At 36.6% G+C, this 21,913-nt stretch overlaps 1 protein-coding gene and 1 pseudogene across 5 annotated transcripts; both read right to left on the bottom strand.

The window, feature by feature from the left end:
• Positions 1–1,118: 1,118 nt before the first annotated feature.
• On the bottom strand, positions 1,119–5,504 carry LOC146897206 (uncharacterized). Of its 4 annotated transcripts, none has more exons than XM_085732636.1 (5): positions 5,077–5,504; positions 4,460–4,660; positions 3,918–4,148; positions 3,510–3,707; positions 1,119–2,263 (listed from the first exon to the last, which is right to left on the bottom strand). In XM_085732636.1, exons 1-5 carry the CDS (start codon positions 5,410–5,412, stop codon positions 1,280–1,282), a joined length of 1,950 nt encoding a protein of 649 aa, XP_085588762.1. In that variant the 5' UTR covers positions 5,413–5,504; the 3' UTR covers positions 1,119–1,279. The 4 variants fall into 4 exon arrangements, with proteins under 4 accessions (XP_085588762.1, XP_085588764.1, XP_085588763.1 ...); XM_085732638.1 differs by having other exon boundaries at positions 3,510–3,698; XM_085732637.1 differs by having other exon boundaries at positions 4,460–4,651.
• Positions 5,505–11,078: 5,574 nt separating this feature from the next.
• LOC146897205 (uncharacterized) lies at positions 11,079–13,135 on the bottom strand (annotated as a pseudogene). Its single transcript, XR_015023135.1, has 2 exons — positions 12,545–13,135; positions 11,079–11,873 (listed from the first exon to the last, which is right to left on the bottom strand). The product of XR_015023135.1 is annotated as an uncharacterized LOC146897205 (transcript).
• Between the last annotated feature and the right edge of the window lie 8,778 nt (positions 13,136–21,913).

Raw genomic sequence — 21,913 nt, 5'->3', positions numbered from 1 at the left:
TTCTTTCACTTTAAGATTTACATGTTCTCTATTGCTAAATTTGATTCATTGTGGCAAAGTCCTCACCATCCACTTTTCAACAATAATAAAACTGAGAAATTAATACCAATGCCCATTTTTTCCAAGAGAATACCATGTATCGGTGCTAATAAAAAGCAAAAAGAAAATAATAGAAGAAACACATAACTTGAAATCAAGTGCAGAAATAAAATCATGAAACAATGGAAATAAAAAAGGAAAAACAAAAAAAGAAATATGTGACTCTATAATCACGTACTCAAGATGGGTGAAGAAGAAACAAGATGTAGAATCATTACAAAGGATTTTTGAGACTCCATTCTTCCAAATTGGCTCGTTACCGTGACAAATTGGTTCAATAATTATTTTTTTATGTTACGATATTTTAATCTGCTCTGAAGCCAGATTCCATCAACAAATAATATCGTATTCAATGATGGAAATGAAGATGTTTTTCTTTATATTCAAAAGAAAAAGTTTTTTGTTTTTAACCTAACTGCGAGCAAACAGTGTTAAGCTTCAAAGGGAGGTATTTAACTATTTTAAAAGAACTTAGGGGAAGTTAATGTCTATTATAAAACTAGAGGGGGTGTCTTTGTTATTTAGAGAAACCTCAGGGGAGGTTAGTGTAATTTACCCTTTCCTAAATTATTCATTGATACGCTTAAATTTTCATCTCACTTTATCACTTAGCTAACAATTTATTTTTGAATATATGGATATCATGGTCTCATGATATGTTTACCGAGCCAAAATTTAGCTTTTCCTCGACTAATTTAGAAATAATTTACCTAGCCAGAGATAAAAATAAAAATAAATACATAGAAGTTTATCATATTATAGTCTCACCAAATTGATCAATTAAAGTAAATAATTAAAACTAAGGGTTCCTTTCAAAAAAAAATTAAAACTAAGGATTCTAATTATTTAATAAAATATGGAGGGTGTTAGAAATACTATTAACTCTTTGATCAGTGTCTATGAAGTGAAACCTGTAGAGTACCGTTACATTAAAACCAAGTAGGAGAACATTAATTTTTTTTTTAAATAAAATTATCTTGTTTCAGGTTGAATTCAAATCGAAGGTGTTCCAGTTACAATGAGCATGAAACCATGACAGTATTATTGATTTACTACATAAGCATGTTTAAAGTTCAGAATTACACATATAGGAGACAAAATACAAGGACCATAATAGGAATTAAAGTTCAACTTCCTGAAATGATGAATCCTAAAACAAGGACCAACATCAACATTGATTTTACTTGATTAAAACAACAAAAAGAGTTACGAAAATGAACAAAGCCATAACAATGGACATGACCTTGAAAAACCTCAGCAGGATCTTGATAATAGCCTTGACTTCCTTTCTTGTTTCTTTCAATTCACGCACAACAGACATGATTTCAGTTTGTCCAGACATGGTATTTGTTCTGGTTCCTTGACTTGAACTTCCACCAGGTGCGGTCATGCCAAATGCAGCAGCATCTGGCTGCAATCCTGTTAAACTTAGTGACTTTTGACCTGTAGGTCCTGGCATCCTTAGAGCCTGCAGCTGCTGCTGTAGAAGTTGAGTTCGTTGCTGCTGCTGCTGCTGTTGTAGAACTAGTTGTTGCTGCTGCAGTAGAAGTTGTTGTTGCTGTAGCTGCTGCTGAAGCAGAGGTTGCCCCATGGATTTCTGCTGCTGCATCAACTGGGGCAATTGTTGTTGGTTCAGGGTCAAAGAGTTTGAGTTCTGTTGCAGCTGTTGTTGCAACCTCTGATATTGTTGTTGTAGCTGTAGCTGCTGTAGTAGAAGTTGTTGCTGCTGCTGCTGCTGAAGCAGAGGTAGCCCCATGGATTTCGGCTGCTGCATCAACAAGGGCAATTGCTGTTGATTGAGGGTCAAAGAGTTTTGTTGCAGTTGAGCAGATGAAGCCAGCTGTTGTTGCAGCCTCTGATATTGTTGTTGTAGCTGTAGCTGCTGCTGTAGAAGTTGTTGTTGCTGCTGTAGAAGTTGTTGATGTTGCAGCTGCTGCTGAAGCTGAGGTTGCCCCATGGGTTTCGGCTGCTGCATCAACTGGGGCAATTGCTGTTGGTTCAGGGTCAAAGAGCTTTGTTGAAGTTGAGCGGATGAAGCCAGCTGTTGCTGCCTCTGAGGCTGTTGAAGGGGCAACAAGGAGGCAGAGCCAGACACTGCTGGTATTTGCTTCAGCAACTGATTCTGTATCGTGGCAGGCTGTCCATTCTGAGGCAACCCAACCAACTGGGAATTCATAAAAGCAAGGCATGATTCAATTCATTTAAAAAAATATAATACATATTTACAAGCATATGGAAACTTCGGCAAATCATCACATTATACCACATAACAAACTCCATTTATATGAATATGAATTTCTCTGTCATTTTTTGCGTAAATTATACCCTCCTTCCTTCACAACTGTTTAAATAAATAAATTCAACTTCCACCCTCTTATTTTTAAAAGATAAATTTCTATTAAATCCATTTTAAAGTAAAAGAACCTTTTAGTGATAGTGAATGACTATAAAAATAAAGGCTCCTGAAACTTTTCCTTTTTCGACAACTTACAATTCCAATATCAACGACCAACAAAATTTGAACACTTCATTATTGAGTTTAGGACTTCAGATTCACTATGGAACTTTGCCCAAAGTCATTATAGCAATCCATATTTGAAAGGAGTTGCAGCACGACAGAGAGGTAAGGATACATTCAAATTATTCAATGCATGAAAGTTAGCATGGGCGAGAGGCACCAAGAAGTATAAGCAGATACAACAAGAAAGTGATACAGCCTCAGAATGTACATTCATTTTTATAATTGACAGATAATGGCATATAGCATAACCCAAAAAAGTTTCACGGTGTGTGTGGTGACCGTGTTATTATAAAGACGATGAAAGTGTATTGGTTGCAGTTAGATCCCACAAAAGGATATAATTTAACATTCTACCTTGAAATCACGAAAAATGTCCACTGCCCATCCCCAAATTTATAAGACAAAGTGAAGATGAGTGACAAAAACAGGATAAGCATTCTACTCATCAAATCACCGCTATTTCTTAGAAAGAAATGGAACATTCATAAAATTTTGAATTCATGTATATTTAAAATGTAAAATCAAAACCAAGTGATAATATGTCAACTTTATTTCATGAAGATTAAAATGTAAAATCAAAACCAAGTGATAATATGACAACTTTATTTCATGAAGATACAAGTTGAAGATTGGCTAGCATAATTGCTTCTTTGTTCCTTAAATAAGATCATAACATACAAAGCTTGGGTTATAGCATCTATAAACACCTTACAATAATGGCTTCTCATATATGTTCATGCAGATAGAAATTTCAAATCTTGTATAACTTTCTCATTCAACGTTTCAACAAACACCTATGAACTTATAACGACTTTTTTCATAACTAAGCATAGACATATTTTAATTGGGAAACAGCATAAGCTGCACACTAATCCAAATTGGGTCGTACCTGTTGATTGTTAAGTGGAGCCTGCTGTGAGAGCTGCAGCTGCTGAGCATGAAGAGCTCCATTAGTGGTCATCAGTTGAGAGGCTAGATTGGGCGACCCCGTGGTTCCAATGGCTTGTTGTGTTCCTTGCAGTGACTGTCCAACAGAATTCGCCGAAGAAAATTGTGAGGATTGCACCAAACCAACTTGCTGCACCGGCTACACCAAACACAAATCCAATCTCATAATCACATTCACAACAATAACCAAAAACAAATTCAATATTATAATCATATTTACAACAATAACCAAACACAAAATCTTGAAGCAAATTTTACAAATTACAACACCAAACACAAAAATTCCAAAATCCTACCTCAAAGACTAACAATTATTAACGCAAACAAAAAAAAAAAAAAATTTTTATACCGAGGTTAATTGGTTAGACTGTGTTGCACCGGCACCAGACAACATGGAGAAGGGACCACTCTGTCCAGCTAACGCCGAGTGTGACAAGCTAGAAGTATTGCCTCTGATGCCAACACCGACACCTCCAGCTAATTGTTGTTGCTGAGCAGTAACAGCAGCTGACCCTCCAAAATTGGAAGCGCTGCCACCAATGCAAACACCGACGCCTCCGGCTAATTGCTGTTGCTGAGCCTTGTAATCACATTTACAAAAACAACCAAACACAAATTCAATACCATAATCATTTTACAACAATAACCTAACACAAATTCAATATCATAATCAGATTTACAGCAATAACCAAACACAAATTCAATATCGTAATCACATTCAACGTTTGTACAGGTGGAAATTTAAATTCTTTTATAACTTTCTCATTCAACTTTTCCATGAAAACCTATAAACGTATGACGACTTTTTTCATAACATAAGAAGCATAAACATATTATAATTGGGAAAAGGCATAAGCTACACACTAATCCAAATTGCGACATAGCTCATACCTGTTGATTGTTAAGTGAAGCCTGATGTGCGAGCTGCTGCTTCTGAGTATAAAGAGCTCCATTAGTTGTCATCATTTGAGAGGCTAGATTGGACGACCCCATCGTCCCAATGGCTTGTTGCATTCCTTGCAGCGACTGTCCAGCAGCAGAATTCGCTGAAGAAAATTGCGAGGTTTGCACCAAACCAACTTTCTGCGCCGGCTACACCAAACACAAATCCGATCTCATAATCACGTTTACAACAATACTCAAACACAAATTCAATATCATGATCACATTTACAACAATAACCAACCACAAATCCAATATCATGATCACATTCACAACAATAACCAAACACAAATTCAATATCATAATAACATTCACAACAATAACCAAATAAAAATTCGATATCATAATCACATTTACAACAATAACCACACACAAAATCTTGAGGCAAATTTTACAAATTACAACGCCAAACACAATCTTGAAGCAAATTTTACAAATTACAACACCAAACCAAAATCTTGAACCAAATTTTACAAATTACGAAACGAAACATAAAAAAATCCAAAACCCTGTCTCATAAACAAACAAGGTTTAATGCAAAAAAAAAAAAAAACAAATTTTTATACCGTTGTTAACAGGTTAAACTGTGTTGCTCCAGCACCAGACAAGTTAGAGGCGTTGCCTCCGACGCCAACACCAACACTTCCAGCTAATTGTTGTTGCTGAGCAGGAACAGCAGCTGATCCACCGAAATTCATCAGCCCACCGTAAAGTCCGCCTTGCTGGCCCACAACTTGCTGCTGCAGAGGTTGAATTTGAAAATTGAAAACATTAGGGTTAGGGTTGAGGTTGTTGATGACAGGTAACGGTTGGGAAGAAATGGGGTTTTGAGTTTGTGTGTCAATTGTGGGTTGTTGTGAACTGATCACGTTTTCTGTCGTTGTTGATGGTGGTGTAGCCATGGATGAAGCTTGATTGAAACGAAAGAAGAAAAAGAATCAGAATTGTTGTTACTATGAGTCAATTCTTCACTTCACTTTTTCAATTGGATTGTGAAATTTCATAGTTTCTGTTTGGTCCTATTTATAACAAAAAGAGTCAAGAAGACCAAGTGTCCACATACATGCAACGGTTCATTCTTAATGCACACAACTAAGGATTTTTCTTTAAAAGATAATTTCTTTATTTTTTTTCCCCTTTATTTTTATTAAACAAAAGAAATCATTTTTTGAAAAAATTAACAAGTTTTTTTTTTGAAAGAAGTTTTCTTTTATTTTTATCAGATGAGTTGTGCCTAGTAAAAGGAGCTAGACTCTTACAAAATGACAAACCAACGTTCGAAATGTCGGTTGTAAAAGCTACGTTGGAAATGTCGATGGCATGAGTTATTTCAAATAAGGGTTGAGCCTATTAAAGGAGCTAAAATCTTACAAAATGACAAACCAACGTTCGAAATGTCGCTTGTAAAAGCTATGTTTTGAAAAAATTAACAAGTTTTCTTTTGTTTTTATCAGGTCAGATGGGTTGAGCCTAGTAAAGGAGCTAGACTCTTACAAAATGACAAACCAACGTTTAAAATGTCGGTGGTAAAAGCTACGTTGGAAATTTCGATTGCATGAACCATTTCAATTTAATGTCTAACGTAATTGAAATTGAATGCTATCAAAATATAACCATATACATATCATTTGGCACATCGTACTGCCACTAGACCGTTGCGACGGTTCTTCATTTGGCACATCTTTATAATTTCAAATATATCCTATTAAAGTTTAACAATGCACAAGCCTACTTGTTCAAAAACATATTGTTCATATCTACTTGAGCTTGATTTTAAGTATGATGATTGAATGAGTTCGTAATTTGGGAATTTTTGTCTGCCCTAAAATGAAACCAAAATTCTAAATTTTCCCTAGTTGAAACAAAAATTCCAAAATTGCCCTACTTTTGACCAGCTGACCCACATGTCACAAGTTTGACTTGCGACCTACCCCATATATCACAAGATCAACGTGCGACATACCCTCCTTTCTCAAAGTTTGAATTTTTTTTTTGTCTTTATTATATGTCACAAGTGGGACTTGGAACATAGGGGGTATCTTGCAAGTCAAAGTTGCGACATAGGGGTAGGTCGCAAGCCAAACTTGTGACATGGTGGTCAACTGGTCAAAAGTTGGGAAGTTTTGGAATTTTTATTTCAACTAGGGTAAATTTAGAATTTTGGTTCCATTTTAGGGCAGGAAAAAAAATCATAACATCTTTGTAATTTAGTCATGGGAACACAATTGTGATTCCTCAAATAATAATATTTTTCAGAATATTTCTCAAAATTGCAAACCATCAAGCAAATTAAAGCGAAAACATTGATAAAAAAATTAATCAAAAACTAAATTGATTGACCAAAAGCGACTAATACATCAATTAAATATCATCGGGTAGAGATATTTGTGAATATATTTTAGAAATCAATATAACAAAATAGTATTAGGATGTAATCTATTAGATCTATGTGTAAAAAAAATTGATTCACAATTTACAAATTAAAAGATTAAACATCTTTTTGATCCCTTATCTTTATTTATGGATATAAAATGCCCTTACCTATGATCCTTCTGATTGTATTGTTGTTATTTTAGTATTTCAATGAATGAAGTTTATTTACTGTCCAAAGAAAAAAAGTAGAAAAATGATAGATAAAATATCATCGGGTAGAGATATTTGTGAATATATTTTAGAAATCAATATAACAAAATAGTATTAGGATGTAATCTATTAGATCTATGTGTAAAAAAAATTGATTCACAATTTACAAATTAAAAGATTAAACATCTTTTTGATCCCTTATCTTTATTTATGGATATAAAATGTCTCCACCTATGATCCTTCTGATTGTATTGTTGTTATTTTAGTATTTCAATGAATGAAGTTTATTTAATGTCCAAAGAAAAAAGTAGAAAAATGCTAGATAACGCGAATCTCAATTTCAAGAAAGCATCCCGACCTTTATTCCACTCAAGCCACGTTTTGTTGACTGCTACTTTTTACCAAGACTTCCCGTGAATTCTGCCTAGAAGCAATTTTTAATTGGTTGGTTTTTAGTTCGCGATGCTTTCGCTATAATTCCATTCGTTGTGTTTAGCAATGCTGAAAAAAGTATTACCAAGAGAAAAGCAATAATACATCATTATATGATCTTATATGTAGAGATTTTTTTCTGTGAATATGCAGAGGAAGATTATACAAAAGATTCACCATTTTAATCCCAAAAATTATAGTGTTTGAACAATTTAATCTCCGAAACAGATGAAATTTCAAAGCAAGCTATGAATTTCAAAATCTTTGAAAAAATCAATCATTTGTCCATCAATTAAGATTTCTGAAATAGGGTCGGTCCTAAGATTTTTAGTGCTCTGAGTGAAACAATAAAATTGCGTCCTTTTAATTATTTCAAAAAATTTCGTCTTGCATTTTTTGTTGCACAAGATTCATTTATAATCGAAGTTCCCTAAAAATATATTTTAATCAAAGCAAATTAAAAAGAAATATGACTATGTAGTACTAACCACTAAGCAAAAATAAAAAATGGTGCCCTAGCCTACCACGCACCCTCAGGGGGGAGCACTTGGGTGACATTATGTCACCGTGACATTAAATCTGGGCCACACAACACACATTGCCACACAACATCTGGGCCACACAAAACATACAACACATCTGGGCCACACAACACAACACCTTTGTGTGGCCCAGATTTAATGTCACGGTGACTTAATGTCACCCAAGTATTTTCCCCCTCGGGGCCACCCCTAACCTGAAAGAGGCCTATGTTCTCTGCTTTTACATCATTCTTGAGCTAAATTCTCGAGTCAGAAACAAAAGTTTTGTTGGACTTCAAAATTGGTAGAGACAATGATGATATGAAAGATAATGTGGTACTAAGCATTCTCTAATCCATACAATACTTTTTCCTAGTTATCCTTTTAAACAGGCCAAACAAAACATAACTATTAGAGAAACATAAACTACAAGAACGTGAGATTCCCTGGCAAGAGAACAATAGCTTATGCTCACATCTCTTGCATTCCATGACATCGATGGGACAATAATCTCTCGAGTTTTGTCGAAATGGACGTGGTCAGAAAACGTGCACCTGTGAGCACTAAAGATAATCCCTCAGACAATATGAGAGGCATGTCAAAGGATTTACAACTTCTCAAAGGATTCAACATTTCTTGACCAATACTTAGAAAGTTAAACCATGCATGGTGTTAAGAGTCCCACATCGGTTAGGAGTTGGCCTGACAATTTGTTTATAAGTGGGGGCAATCCTCACCTCACAAGCCGGTTTTGTGGGGTTGTGTTAGGCCCAACCACCATTTCTAAGATGGTATCAGAGTGTGGTTCACGATTCTGGGTGTCCCACATCGGTTAGGAATAGTATGGTATCAGAGTGTGGTTCACGATTCTGGGTGTCCCACATCGGTTAGGAGTTGGCCTGACTTCTGGGTGTCCCACATCGGTTAGGAGTTGGCATGGTATCAGAGTGTGGTTCACGATTTTGGGTGTCCCACATCGGTTAGGAGTTGGTCTGACTTCTGGGTGTCCCACATCGGTTAGGAGTTGGCCTGACAATTTGAGTGTGGTTCACGATTCTGGGTGTCCCACATCGGTTAGGATCAGAGTGTGGTTCACGATTCTGGGTGTCCCACATCCTGGGTGTCCCACATCGGTTAGGAGTTGGCCTGACAATTTGAGTGTGGTTCACGATTCTGGGTTTCCCACATCGGTTAGGAGTTGGCCTGACTTCTGGGTGTCCCACATCGGTTAGGAGTTGGCCTGACAATTTGTTTATAAGTGGGGGCAATCCTCACCTCACAAGCCGGTTTTGTGGGGTTGTGTTAGGCCCAACCACCATTTCTAAGACATGGCCATTCATCAATTTAAATATTTCTCACCTCACAAGCCATAAGTGGGGGCAATCCTCACCTCACAAGCCGTTCTGGGTGTCCCACATCGGTTAGGAGTTGGCCTGACAATTTGTTTATAAGTGGGGGCAATCCTCACCTCACAAGCCGGTTTTGTGGGGTTGTGTTAGGCCCAACCACCATTTCTAAGACATGGCCATTCATCCCTCACAAGCCGGTTTTGTGGGGTTGTGTTAGGCCCAACCACCATTTCTAAGACATGGCCATTCATCAATTTATCATCAATTTAAACATTTCTCACCTCACAAGTCATAAGTGGGGGCAATCCTCACTTCACAAGCCGGTTTTGTGGGGTTGTGTTAGGCCCAACCACCATTTCTAAGAGACATGGCCATTAATCAATTTAAACATTGAATATGAGATTACAAGTATGATGGTTTATCAGATCCTCTGAGGCATACAACTTCAACCAAACTGAAGATAATATGCTTCTTTAATGCACTGAAGCATGAAGGTCGTGATTTATGTATACCTGTCCGGCTGTCCCAAAACCAAGGACCTGTTTCACTTCAAGCTTGAAGTTAAAAAGGGCATAACTTCTTCTAAGAGAATTCAAGTGAAGCATACCAACCAACGAGAAAAATGTAACTGAATTATTTCATACAAATGAAAAAGTATTTAATACTCCATAACACTATTTTATTTTAACAATAATGTTACTTAAATTATAAGTAAAGCTTCATTTTTAGATAACATATATAGGAATGTTCAAATTATCTGAAATTTGTTGCTGTATGCAAGATCATGAAGATAATGTCACATGAATTAAAGGTAAGATTGGTTAACTTCACATTCTACAAATAAGCAAGAAATTGTTATATGAATGATCAAGTATCAATGAAGTATTTGTTATATATGCACAATCAGTGGGAGAGTATGAAGTAAATTCTACAAGCCAGTCCCAACGCGCTCCCTAATATGAAAAGAAAAACACCACATTAATATATGAAATAGAAAGTTGAAAAGCATAAATAGTGCAAGAATGAGTACTGGATATTAGTTATAAACTAAACAAATAAAACTACCAATATAACAATAACATGACAACTGACTATATCCATAGTTTTCCTAAGTTTCTAAAATACTGTATATGTTTGATCTGCAAACTTGACATTTACAAGAGTGAAGACATGTTTTGGCAAACCCTATTGTCCACGATCAAATCTAATTGGTTTGGGTTGTGATGTTATGCTTGTTCCGGATCTCAGTTACGATATTCGATGTTGGAATATTCCTTTAATTAATGAAAAATTTCGTTTTGGGTTGTGATGTTATGCTTGTTCCGGATCTCAGTTACAATATTCGATGTTGGAATACTCCTTTAATTAATGAAAATTTTCTTTCTTTTGACGTTCAACAAATTCTTCAGTTGCCAATTTATTTCTCTCAATTACAAGATGAGTTTGCGTGGGGTGTTTCATGGTTTGCTATTTTTTATGTGAAGAGCTAGTGCCGTTTCTTAGAGGCAAGGCGCGAAGTACTTGTCTCTCATAGCTGACACTCACCACAGGTGTGGAAAAAATTGTGGAAAATAAAAAGTATTCCAAGACAGGTCCATTTTATTCGGAGAATTTTACATGAAAAACTACCGCTAAAAAAAATATCAGTTGGGAAAAAAATAATGCCCAATAGTGGACAAGAAATTAACGTGCTCAAGTAGATATTTCATTATTGCTTTATAACCAAATCAATAGAAAAAATTAGTAAAGCACATGAACTCTCCTTTTCTTTATGTATATAAAACATAGGGCTGTCCCTCCTTCCTCAATAAAAAGAAATTGAGAAACATGAAACATTGGAAACCAATTTATGACAAAAACGTATCCGTTAATTCAAAAATTGTTCAACACTTTATCTCCATGCTGGTTCAGGCATAAACATGTACCCATTCTTTTTCCAAGTTTTGTAAAGATACTTCTATTGGACTTGGGTGGTGGCTCCATTTTTATGATAGGTGATGACTGCACCTTCATATTAGGTGATAGTCGCATGTCCACTTCAGCTAATGGCTCTATTTCCATGTTGGTTGATGAATCAACTTCCATAGTAATTGACTGGCCATATATTAGATAAACAAGAGTCTTTTTAACAATCAATCTATTCCCAAAAGCTACAAAGATCTCCACATCATCACCAGGTCCTAGATTTGATGTTACATTCTTCCAATCTTCATCATTAAAGGACATTACTGTGTCTCGCTTGTATATCTGGATGGTGCACTTTGTGTAATTAATGATCAAGACACCAGTAAGACATTCAGGTCCCATGTTTTCAGATGTTGATGAATAAACAACACATAAGATTATTCCCTTCATGTGACGATCGTTATCCCTAGGAACTTGAAATAGTGCCGAAGGTCCTTCACCAGTATAGGCTAACCAAGAAGGATAATTGCTACCCGGAATGAAAAAATCACTCGAACCATTGGTTGTTAGTCCCTGTATCATAAGCATAAGCTTTATTAAGTATGTAGTTGTGCTATTCAACAGGACTTTTAGTGAATATGTTAAAGAAAATAACAGTGTACTGCAATAAAGAAAGTATAAACACTAGGAAGCTAGTTGAGAGAAAACAGCCAATAGTTAGCAACAACAGAAAGTTAGAAAAGATTTCTGCTTCAATAATAGCTGTGAGATACTGACCAAAAGAAAAGTTGCAGAACTGATATTCCATACAAGTGTTTCCACTTGCAACGGGCTGATGGCCATTTTCTCATGTTGGTTCATTCACTTTCTTATAGTTGTTCTACTTAGAAAAAAGTTTGATTGAGGAACAAAAAAAGAAAAAAAAAAGGAAAAAGTGTGATTGTCTCTATCCACATGAGCGTTGTATAATATTTATATAATTGTTTTGTTATCTAACACTCGAAAATGGGGGCATCCTAGTTGTACAGAACAGTCTAGCAACCTAGTTCTTGTGCAATAGTAGTTATATACTATTAACACTAAAATAATGCTATATAAGCTGACACTTTAATCTAAAATATTGAAAAGACAACTATTGAGAAGCGAACAGAACCAATGATGTGTCAATGTTACGTTATGAGGCGCTTAGTATTTAACATATATATAGATAAAGGTTAGGAAAGCCAAGAGGATAGAGAAAGAACCTGTGATATGCTCTTGCCACGAGTATCAATGATTACGTGACAACTTCCCATTCCAATCAAAAGTGATCTCAAGGAAAGATTTGAGATTTGTGATGAATGTGATGTTTCCGATTCGGCAAAATTTACATCACATTGATTAAGAATTCTTCGTAGTTCTTGAGTTAGTTGAACTTTTGACCGACATTGCACCCAAACAGTTCTAAGTTTGGAAAGGCTACGAATCATTGGTGATAGAAATCCCAAGTTATTATTATGTATATCGGTGGAAGATAGAGGCAATGAAATGTTCCCAAATGGGGAAGTGCAGGGTAGGGAATTCATGGTTGGTGACATCCAAGACCAAATGAGAGAAGGAAAAACATCACAGGATAACCCTTCATATCTACATAGGGATAAGTATCCAATGCTTTTTGATCTTACTAACAAATAGGACGCTTCTTTTACAGCTGTATCATTTGCGATCAGTGTTGTCAAGGATTTCATCTGCATTATGTCTTCTTCCAACTCGGTAATCTTTGAACAACCAGAAAGGATGAGAGTTTTCAATGATTTCAACTGATAGATATTCTGTGGGAGATTGTTAAGACTCATACAGTCCTTCAAATTTATCAGTAGAACATTCTTGAGAAATTTTTTTTTTCCTACCCCTATCACCAAAAAAAATGATAAGTCTGCCCCTAGTTGAAAATTATTGTTGCAAATACCCCTATTCTCCTTTTAACTTGGCGAGCATGTCCATTTTTTCAACATCCCTCTGCAACCTTGCAGGCTTTGCAGCTTTCTCTGAACCATTTTGTGTGAGTTCTACATTTAATTTGGCGAGCAGCATTTTTTTAAGTTTTTTTTTCTTGTTTGTTATTTCAATTGGCGAGCACGCTAATTTTTTATTTCACCAACCATATATAAATGAAGAGCATATTTTTTTAAGTTTTTTTTCTTGTATGTTATTTCAATTGGCGAGCAAAGCCTTTTTTTTGGTCTACTTCTAAAATGGCGAACATGCCTATTTTGTTTTTTTTTTCCTTTGGGTTTTACATTTTTTTTACAATCATTTATTAAAAATACCAAACAACCTAAACATGATTTTTTAATTAAAAATTTAACAAAAATACATTAAAATGGAATGGATGTTGTGGAAAAGTAGTCCAAAGTACTCGCATATTGACTGAAATGGATGTTGTAGAAAAAGCACCGAAAAAATATGGATTGTGTTCCAAGATCGGTCATATTCGCGGGAATTATCCAACTATTAATCACCAATAGTTAATTTTCTTCGTAATGTATTTTATTTCGAATTATCTTAATATAATTACTATTATTATTATTATTATTATTATTATTATTATTATTATTAATAGTTGGATAAAAAAAACAAAATAGGCATGTTCGCCATTTTAGAAATAGAACAAAAAAAAGGCTTTGCTCGCCAATTGAAATAACATACAAGAAAAAAAACTTAAAAAAATGTTGCTCTTCATTTATATAGCCCATTTTTATATGGTTGGCGAAATAAAAAATTAGCGTGCTCACCAATTGAAATAACAAACAAGAAAAAAAAACTTAAAAAAATGTTGCTCGCCAAATTAAATGTAGAACTCACACAGAATGGTTCAGAGAAAGCTGCAAAGCCTGCAAGGTTGCAGAGGGATGTTGAAAAAATGGACATGCTCGCCAAGTTAAAAGGAGAATAGGGGTATTTGCAACAATAATTTTCAACTAGGGGCAGGCTTATCATTTTTTTTTGGTGATAGGGGTAGGAAAAAAAAATTCCATTCTTGAGATCTCCAATGGACTGATGTACCTCGTACAAACTTGGACAATCTTTCAAAATAAGCTTTTCTAGATTTGGTAATTTTGAAAAGTCAGGGGTGTGAATCAAGTACCTAGAATGACTGAGATTAAGAATTTTTAGCTTTTGAATTAGTCATGACAATAAATTTTTAAAATCGTTTGAGTAAATAAAATCCCAACATTCCAAGTTTATACTCGCTCCGTTTTTAAATATAAACAAAATTGACTTTTTAGGTTCATTCATTTAATGATGTATGTGGTCCATATTATAAACCACATACATCATTAAATGAATGAACCTAAAAAGTCAATTTTACTTATATTTAAAAACGGAGGGAGTATGTCAATATTTTCACTTTTGAATAATTGAACCTCATATCATAGAATTAAGTTTATGCATATAGTTGTAAAACCATAAACATTTTTCTTCATCTACCTAGAACAACTAATTTAATATCACTGATCTTGTCAAAATTGATATTTCCTTATAAATTGTGGAGACCACTACTTTTTGGAAACAACTTGCAATTGAGTGACCCTAACGTCAATTGAAATGAATTTACTTGTTTGTTTTTAACAATCGTTTCTATTTTTGCAATCCCTTTTTTAGATTAATTAGAATTGCATGTAACTTTCCCTCCAACCTCACTACTTACTTTTTCAAATGTTTAAGAAGCTGCTTATTCAGATACACACCTATAGAGTATTTGAAAAATAAAAATGATAAACTTTGCTCTATTATAGTGTGTTTGAATGGACGTTGCAGTTTAAAATATCACGTCCTGATGCAGAAAAAACGTGAAAATAAAGAAGCTTGAATTTGTAGAGTTGGTCAAAACTCGGTTTGGTGGGTATCCCACCGTGTTAACAAACACTCACTAAGACTATCAAAATTAAATGTTACCATATTAACTAGGTCATTTTGTTGTTTTGGCTTCAAATTTGTGGTTTTGAGAAACAGAGAAATCGTGACACGATTTCATCAACGTGTCACGATTTTGGCTATGCCGAAAGCATGTTTTGCTGGTGTATAATCGTGGCACGATTTTTGGGAAAACGTGACACGATTTTCGGCTTGCTGGGCACGTTTTCAGGATAAGGTTGGTCGTACCTTGGGTCGTACGTATCAAACGTGTCACGATTTGGACAAACGTGACACGATTTTGACAGCTGAAGACTGCTATATAAGTGTTTCTTTGCAGATTTTGAAGGAGAGCTTAAAAGAGAGAGAAACTTGGATTACAAAGGAGGTAACTTTAGGGTTGAGTGTCTTTGTAGTGAGGATCTCTTGGGTTGGGAAACATTGTAAACACCTTGGGTAGTGAGATTTCACCATTGGAAGGATCAAAAGCTTCCTTTTGTGTTTTCTCTTAGGATTCATTGTGAGTGTGGGTGCCATGAAAATGGGTAGAAATTAGGTCTTGTTCTTTTGTGAGCTTTTAAGCTAATTTCTTGTAACCCATTTGTATCACTTTCATCTTAGTGGATTGGAGGGCTGCTCTCTCCCCCAGAGTAGGTCATATTGGACCGAACTGGGTTACCATCTTGGTGTGTTTGTTCCTTTCTTTCATTGCTTATCTTTATTGCTTTGATTATGCTTGTGGTGTTGCTCTACACTTAGATTTAGATCTGTTTTTGTTGTTGTTGCTTGGAGACACTTTATCTATTGATTACCACTTCCTTTGCTCCACACATCTTTGTTATTCATTGGTGTGATTTTGTCCGAATTCACAACAATTGGCGCCCACCGTGGGGCATAGGCGTGAATTGGTAAAGTTGGTATCATGGGTTCAAAGTGGGACATCGAGAAGTTCACCGGAAGTAATGATTTCGGGTTGTGGAAGGTTAAGATGCAAGCGGTTTTGACACAACAAAAGTGTGTAGAAGCATTGAAGGGTGAAGCGGCGATGCCGGCACATTTGACACAAGCGGAGAAGCGTGAGATGATAGACAAGGCAAAGAGTGCCATTGTTTTATGTCTCGGAGATAAGGTTTTAAGGGATGTCGCGAGGGAGGCTACCGCGGCGTCGATGTGGGCTAAGTTGGAGTCATTGTACATGACGAAATCGTTGGCTCATAGGCAACTCTTGAAACAACAACTCTATTCATTTAGGATGGTGGAGTCTAAAACAATCTCGGAGCAATTGGCGGAATTTAACAAAATTCTTGATGATTTGGCCAACATTGAAGTTAATATGGAAGATGAGGATAAGGCTTTGTTGTTACTTTGTTCATTACCAAAGTCTTTTGAGCATTTCAAGGATACCATCCTTTATGGTAAGGAGGGCACCACTACTTTGGAGGAGGTCCAATCGGCTTTGAGAACCAAGGAATTGACCAAGTTCAAGGACTTGAAGATTGATGATGGTGGTGAAGGCTTGAATGTTACAAGAGGGAGAAGTGAGCAAAGAGGAAAAGGCAAGGGGAAGTCGAGGTCCAAGTCTAAGTCCAAGGGCTTTGACAAATCAAAGTATAAATGCTTTCTTTGTCATAAGCAAGGTCACTACAAGAAGGATTGCCCGGATAAAGGGGCAATGGTAGTTCTTCCGTTCAAGTTGCGGTGGCGTCCGATGAAGATGGTTATGAGAGTGCGGGTGCACTAGTGGTCACAAGTTGGGAACCGGAGAAGAGTTGGGTTTTGGACTCGGGATGCTCTTATCACATGTGTCCTAGGAAGGAATATTTTGAGACTTTGGCTCTAAAAGAAGGAGGAGTTGTTCGACTCGGAAATAACAAAGCGTGCAAAGTCCAAGGCATGGGCACCGTTCGTCTAAAGATGTTTGATGGCCGTGAATTCCTTTTAAAGGATGTGAGGTTTGTTCCCGAACTTAAGCGAAATTTAATTTCCCTTAGCATGTTTGATAGTCTAGGTTATAGCACTAGAATTGAGCATGGGGTTTGTAAAATTTCGCATGGTGCATTGATTACGGTTAAAGGGTCTAAAATGAATGGCTTATACATTTTAGATGGTTCCATAGTAATTGGTAATGCATCGGTAGCTAGTGTTGTACCTCATAATAATTCTGAATTGTGGCATTTGAGATTGGGGCATGTTAGTGAAAGAGGTTTAGTTGAACTAGCTAAACAAGGTTTGCTAGGAAAAGATAAATTGGACAAGCTAGAATTTTGTGAGCATTGCATACTAGGCAAGCAACATAGAGTGAAGTTTGGTAGTGGTATGCATCATTCTAGTAGACCTTTTGAGTATGTGCATTCGGACCTTTGGGGTCCTTCCAAGACTCTTACTCATGGAGGGGGTTCCTATTTTCTTTCCATCATTGATGATTATTCTAGGAGAGTGTGGGTCTTTGTTTTGAAAAACAAAAGTGACACATTTGAGAAGTTTAAGGAATGGCACACTCTCATAGAAAATCAAATGGGAACTAAACTAAAAGGTTTGAGAACTGACAATGGCCTGGAGTTTGTTTCAGAGCAATTTAATGAGTTTTGCAGGTTAAAAGGAATCAAGAGGCATAGAACCGTACCGAGAACACCGCAACAAAATGGTCTTGCTGAACGGATGAATAGGACCCTTTTGGAGCGGGTGAGGTGCATGCTTCTAGGAGCTGGGTTACCTAAGAGTTTCTGGGGTGAAGCAGTGACAACTGCTGCTTATTTGATCAATAGATGTCCATCAACGGGAATAGACTTCAAGACACCTATGGAGGTATGGAGTGGGAAACCGGCAGATTACTCCTCTTTGAAGGTTTTCGGAGCTTTGGCATATGCGCATATCAAGCAAGACAAGCTTGAGCCTAGAGCTTTGAAATGTGTCTTCATTGGTTATCCGGAAGGTGTGAAGGGTTACAAGTTGTGGAAATTGGACTCTTGTGGAGGATCAAAAGTCTTGATTAGTAGGGATGTTACCTTTGATGAGACCCGTATGGGGATGAAGTGTAAAGATCTAGAGACTTTAGAACCGGAAACAATGGTGGAGGAAACTCAGTTTGAGGTGGAGCTTCCAAATGAAGAGAAAGATGATGTGGAAGATGAAGCTTCAACATCGGATACAAGTGGAACTCAACCGGTAGTGGATCCCGATTATCTTTTGGCTAGAGATAGAGAGAGGAGGACCATTACGGCACCTAGAAGATATGGTTATGCGGACTTGGTGTGTTTTGCTCTAAATGCGGCTGAAGATGTGCAAGACTCGGAGCCTAGAAACTTCAAGGAGGCATTTGAGAGCAAAGAAAGCAAGTATTGGTTGAAGGCGGTGAATGAAGAGATGGATTCATTGGAAAAGAACCAAACTTGGAAACTTGTGAAGCTACCTAAACACCAAAGGGTAGTTGGATGCAAGTGGATCTTCAAGAAAAAGGAAGGTATTCCGGGAGTTGAAGGTCCTAGGTACAAAGCAAGACTTGTGGCCAAGGGTTTTACTCAAGTGGAGGGGATCGACTACAATGAGATCTTCTCACCGGTGGTGAAACATTGTTCCATAAGGATACTTATGGCTATTGTGAATCAATTCAATCTTGAGTTGGAACAAATGGATGTAAAGACCGCTTTCTTACATGGTGACCTTGAAGAGACAATCTACATGGAGCAACCAGAAGGTTTTGTGGAGGATAAGTCTAAGGTATGTCTTTTGAAGAAATCTTTGTATGGGTTGAAGCAAAGCCCAAGGCAATGGTATCGTCGGTTTGATGAATTTCTTTTGAAGACCGGCTTTGTGAGAAGCGGGTATGATTCTTGTGTGTACATGTTGAAGAGGGGTGAGAAAGTCATTCTCTACCTTCTTCTATATGTGGATGATATCTTGATGGCAAGCTCTAGCAAGGATGAGATTGTGAAGCTCAAAGAAAAGTTAAATGGTGAATTTGAGATGAAAGATCTTGGTCCGGCAAAGAGAGTTCTTGGAATTGATATCTTGAGGAATCGTGACAAAGGTGAACTTTTCTTATCTCAACTTAGTTATTTGAAGAAGGTGGTGGAGCGTTTTAGAATGACAAACTCTAAAACCGTGAGCACTCCCTTGGGTCACCACACAAAGTTGTCCATAAAACAATGTCCTCAATCCGAGGATGAGAAGCAAGCGATGGAAAGTACTCCCTATGCAAGTGGGGTTGGAAGCATCATGTATGGAATGGTTTGTAGTAGGCCGGACTTAGCTTATGCGGTTAGCATTGTGAGTCGGTTTATGGCAAATCCGGGTATTGTGCATTGGCAAGCTTTGAAGTGGGTGTTGAGGTATTTAAACGGGTCTTTGAATTGCGGTTTGAAATACACAAGAGCAGCTCAAGATGAAGATGCTTTGGAGGGGTATGTTGATGCGGACTATGCGGGCAATGTGGACACAAGAAAATCTCTATCGGGTTTTGTGTTTACTCTTTATGGCACGGCTATTAGTTGGAAGGCAAATCAACAATCCGTGGTGGCATTATCTACCACTCAAGCGGAGTACATTGCCCTTGTTGAAGGGGTGAAAGAGGCCATATGGTTGAAAGGGATGATTGGTGAGTTAGGAATTACTCAAGAATGTGTGAAGATACATTGTGATAGCCAAAGCGCCATTCACTTGGCGAATCATCAAGTGTATCATGAGAGGACAAAGCACATTGACATTCGCTTGCACTTTGTTAGAGACATGATTGAAGCAAAAGAGATTGTGGTGGAAAAAGTGGCATCAGAAGAGAATCCGGCGGATGTGTTTACCAAGTCATTGCCTAGATCAAGGTTCAAGCATTGCTTGGACTTGATCAAGTTTGTTGAAGAGTAATTCCCTTTTGGAGAGAGCAGCATGGTGGTTGATGGTTAAACTGACATCATCACCAAATTAGAAGTCAAGGTGGAGAATGTTGTTTTGGCTTCAAATTTGTGGTTTTGAGAAACAGAGAAATCGTGACACGATTTCATCAACGTGTCACGATTTTGGCTATGCCGAAAGCATGTTTTGCTGGTGTATAATCGTGGCACGATTTTTGGGAAAACGTGACACGATTTTCGGCTTGCTGGGCACGTTTTCAGGATAAGGTTGGTCGTACCTTGGGTCGTACGTATCAAACGTGTCACGATTTGGACAAACGTGACACGATTTTGACAGCTGAAGACTGCTATATAAGTGTTTCTTTGCAGATTTTGAAGGAGAGCTTAAAAGAGAGAGAAACTTGGATTACAAAGGAGGTAACTTTAGGGTTGAGTGTCTTTGTAGTGAGGATCTCTTGGGTTGGGAAACATTGTAAACACCTTGGGTAGTGAGATTTCACCATTGGAAGGATCAAAAGCTTCCTTTTGTGTTTTCTCTTAGGATTCATTGTGAGTGTGGGTGCCATGAAAATGGGTAGAAATTAGGTCTTGTTCTTTTGTGAGCTTTTAAGCTAATTTCTTGTAACCCATTTGTATCACTTTCATCTTAGTGGATTGGAGGGCTGCTCTCTCCCCCAGAGTAGGTCATATTGGACCGAACTGGGTTACCATCTTGGTGTGTTTGTTCCTTTCTTTCATTGCTTATCTTTATTGCTTTGATTATGCTTGTGGTGTTGCTCTACACTTAGATTTAGATCTGTTTTTGTTGTTGTTGCTTGGAGACACTTTATCTATTGATTACCACTTCCTTTGCTCCACACATCTTTGTTATTCATTGGTGTGATTTTGTCCGAATTCACAACACATTTTTTTATTTTTGAGGGGAACTTGGTCATTTTTTGTTACTTTGTTTCTTCAGGAATTGAATAAGCGTGTGATTCGCAATTGCTCTACATTGTTTATTACTAGACTCCACACACATGATGGCAGCGTGTGCATTAACAAGAAAACATAGTGATGACATTAACGACTGAGAAGTGAGTTCAAAGATCGAAAGCCCACAACAAAATAAAGACGAAACTATATTTAAAAAACATGATTCCTTCTGTTTTCTTTAAAGATCCAAAGATCGTGTGCATTAAAGACTCCACACACACATGATGACTATGAATAAACATTACAATTTACAATTCATAAAAAAATTACATTGTCAATTATTATTAAGCTTAATTTTTACTACTTTACCAATTTGTAGAGGAGAAGATCATATTTGTGCTTTCCATTTCAAGTTTTTGAAAGCATACAACTTTTAATTCCTCATCCAGCTTCTTGCACAAAAACTACAATCCACCAATTAATTGCTCACAGGTTTATGACCAGTTGACCATGTTGACCAGTTTTGTCTTAGTGGTTCTTTCTCGTCAACAATGAAATTGAAATTTCAGCAAGATGCAAACTTTGTTTAATCATTATCCAATATAAAATATGACATTCCTTTTTCTATTTTCTTTTGACAAAATCCCTTTTTCTTTATAGAGAATTGCAAACAACACGTATGCATTATGTGAATTTGCAAGAAACTTCCTTGACGATATAGTTCACAAATTATTTGACTTAATTGAAACAACACGTATGTAGATGTCAATTGAAACTACTATCCCAAAATTTGAATCAGAAAAAGGTTAACTCGTGAGTAATGACTCTTTGTCACTCTAACTTCTTTATTTTTCCTAAAAAACATATCACTTGTATTTTAACTTCTAGTAAAAAAGAAGGGTACGCTTGAAAGAAAACGACCTCAACCTAGTAGAAAGAATTTACAATAACAGAATC

Source organism: Medicago sativa, chromosome 8, assembly GCF_051527215.1.
Source record: "Medicago sativa cultivar Bolivia chromosome 8, Bolivia_mono, whole genome shotgun sequence".
NCBI lineage: Eukaryota > Viridiplantae > Streptophyta > Magnoliopsida > Fabales > Fabaceae > Medicago > Medicago sativa.
The sequence above is the reverse complement of the archived record's forward strand: the minus strand, read 5'-3'. Positions and strand labels throughout refer to the sequence as shown.

Bases quoted from the DNA above. Each gene is read 5' to 3' on its own strand.
- LOC146897206 (XM_085732636.1), bottom strand. From the start codon at position 5,412: ATGGCTACACCACCATCAACAACGACAGAAAACGTGATCAGTTCACAA. The intron at 4,149-4,459 runs GTATGAGCTATG...TGTGATTACAAG, and splicing joins CTTCACTTAACAATCAACAG to GCTCAGCAACAGCAATTAGC. The intron at 3,708-3,917 runs GTATAAAAATTT...TGTTTGGTGTAG, and splicing joins AGTCTAACCAATTAACCTCG to CCGGTGCAGCAAGTTGGTTT.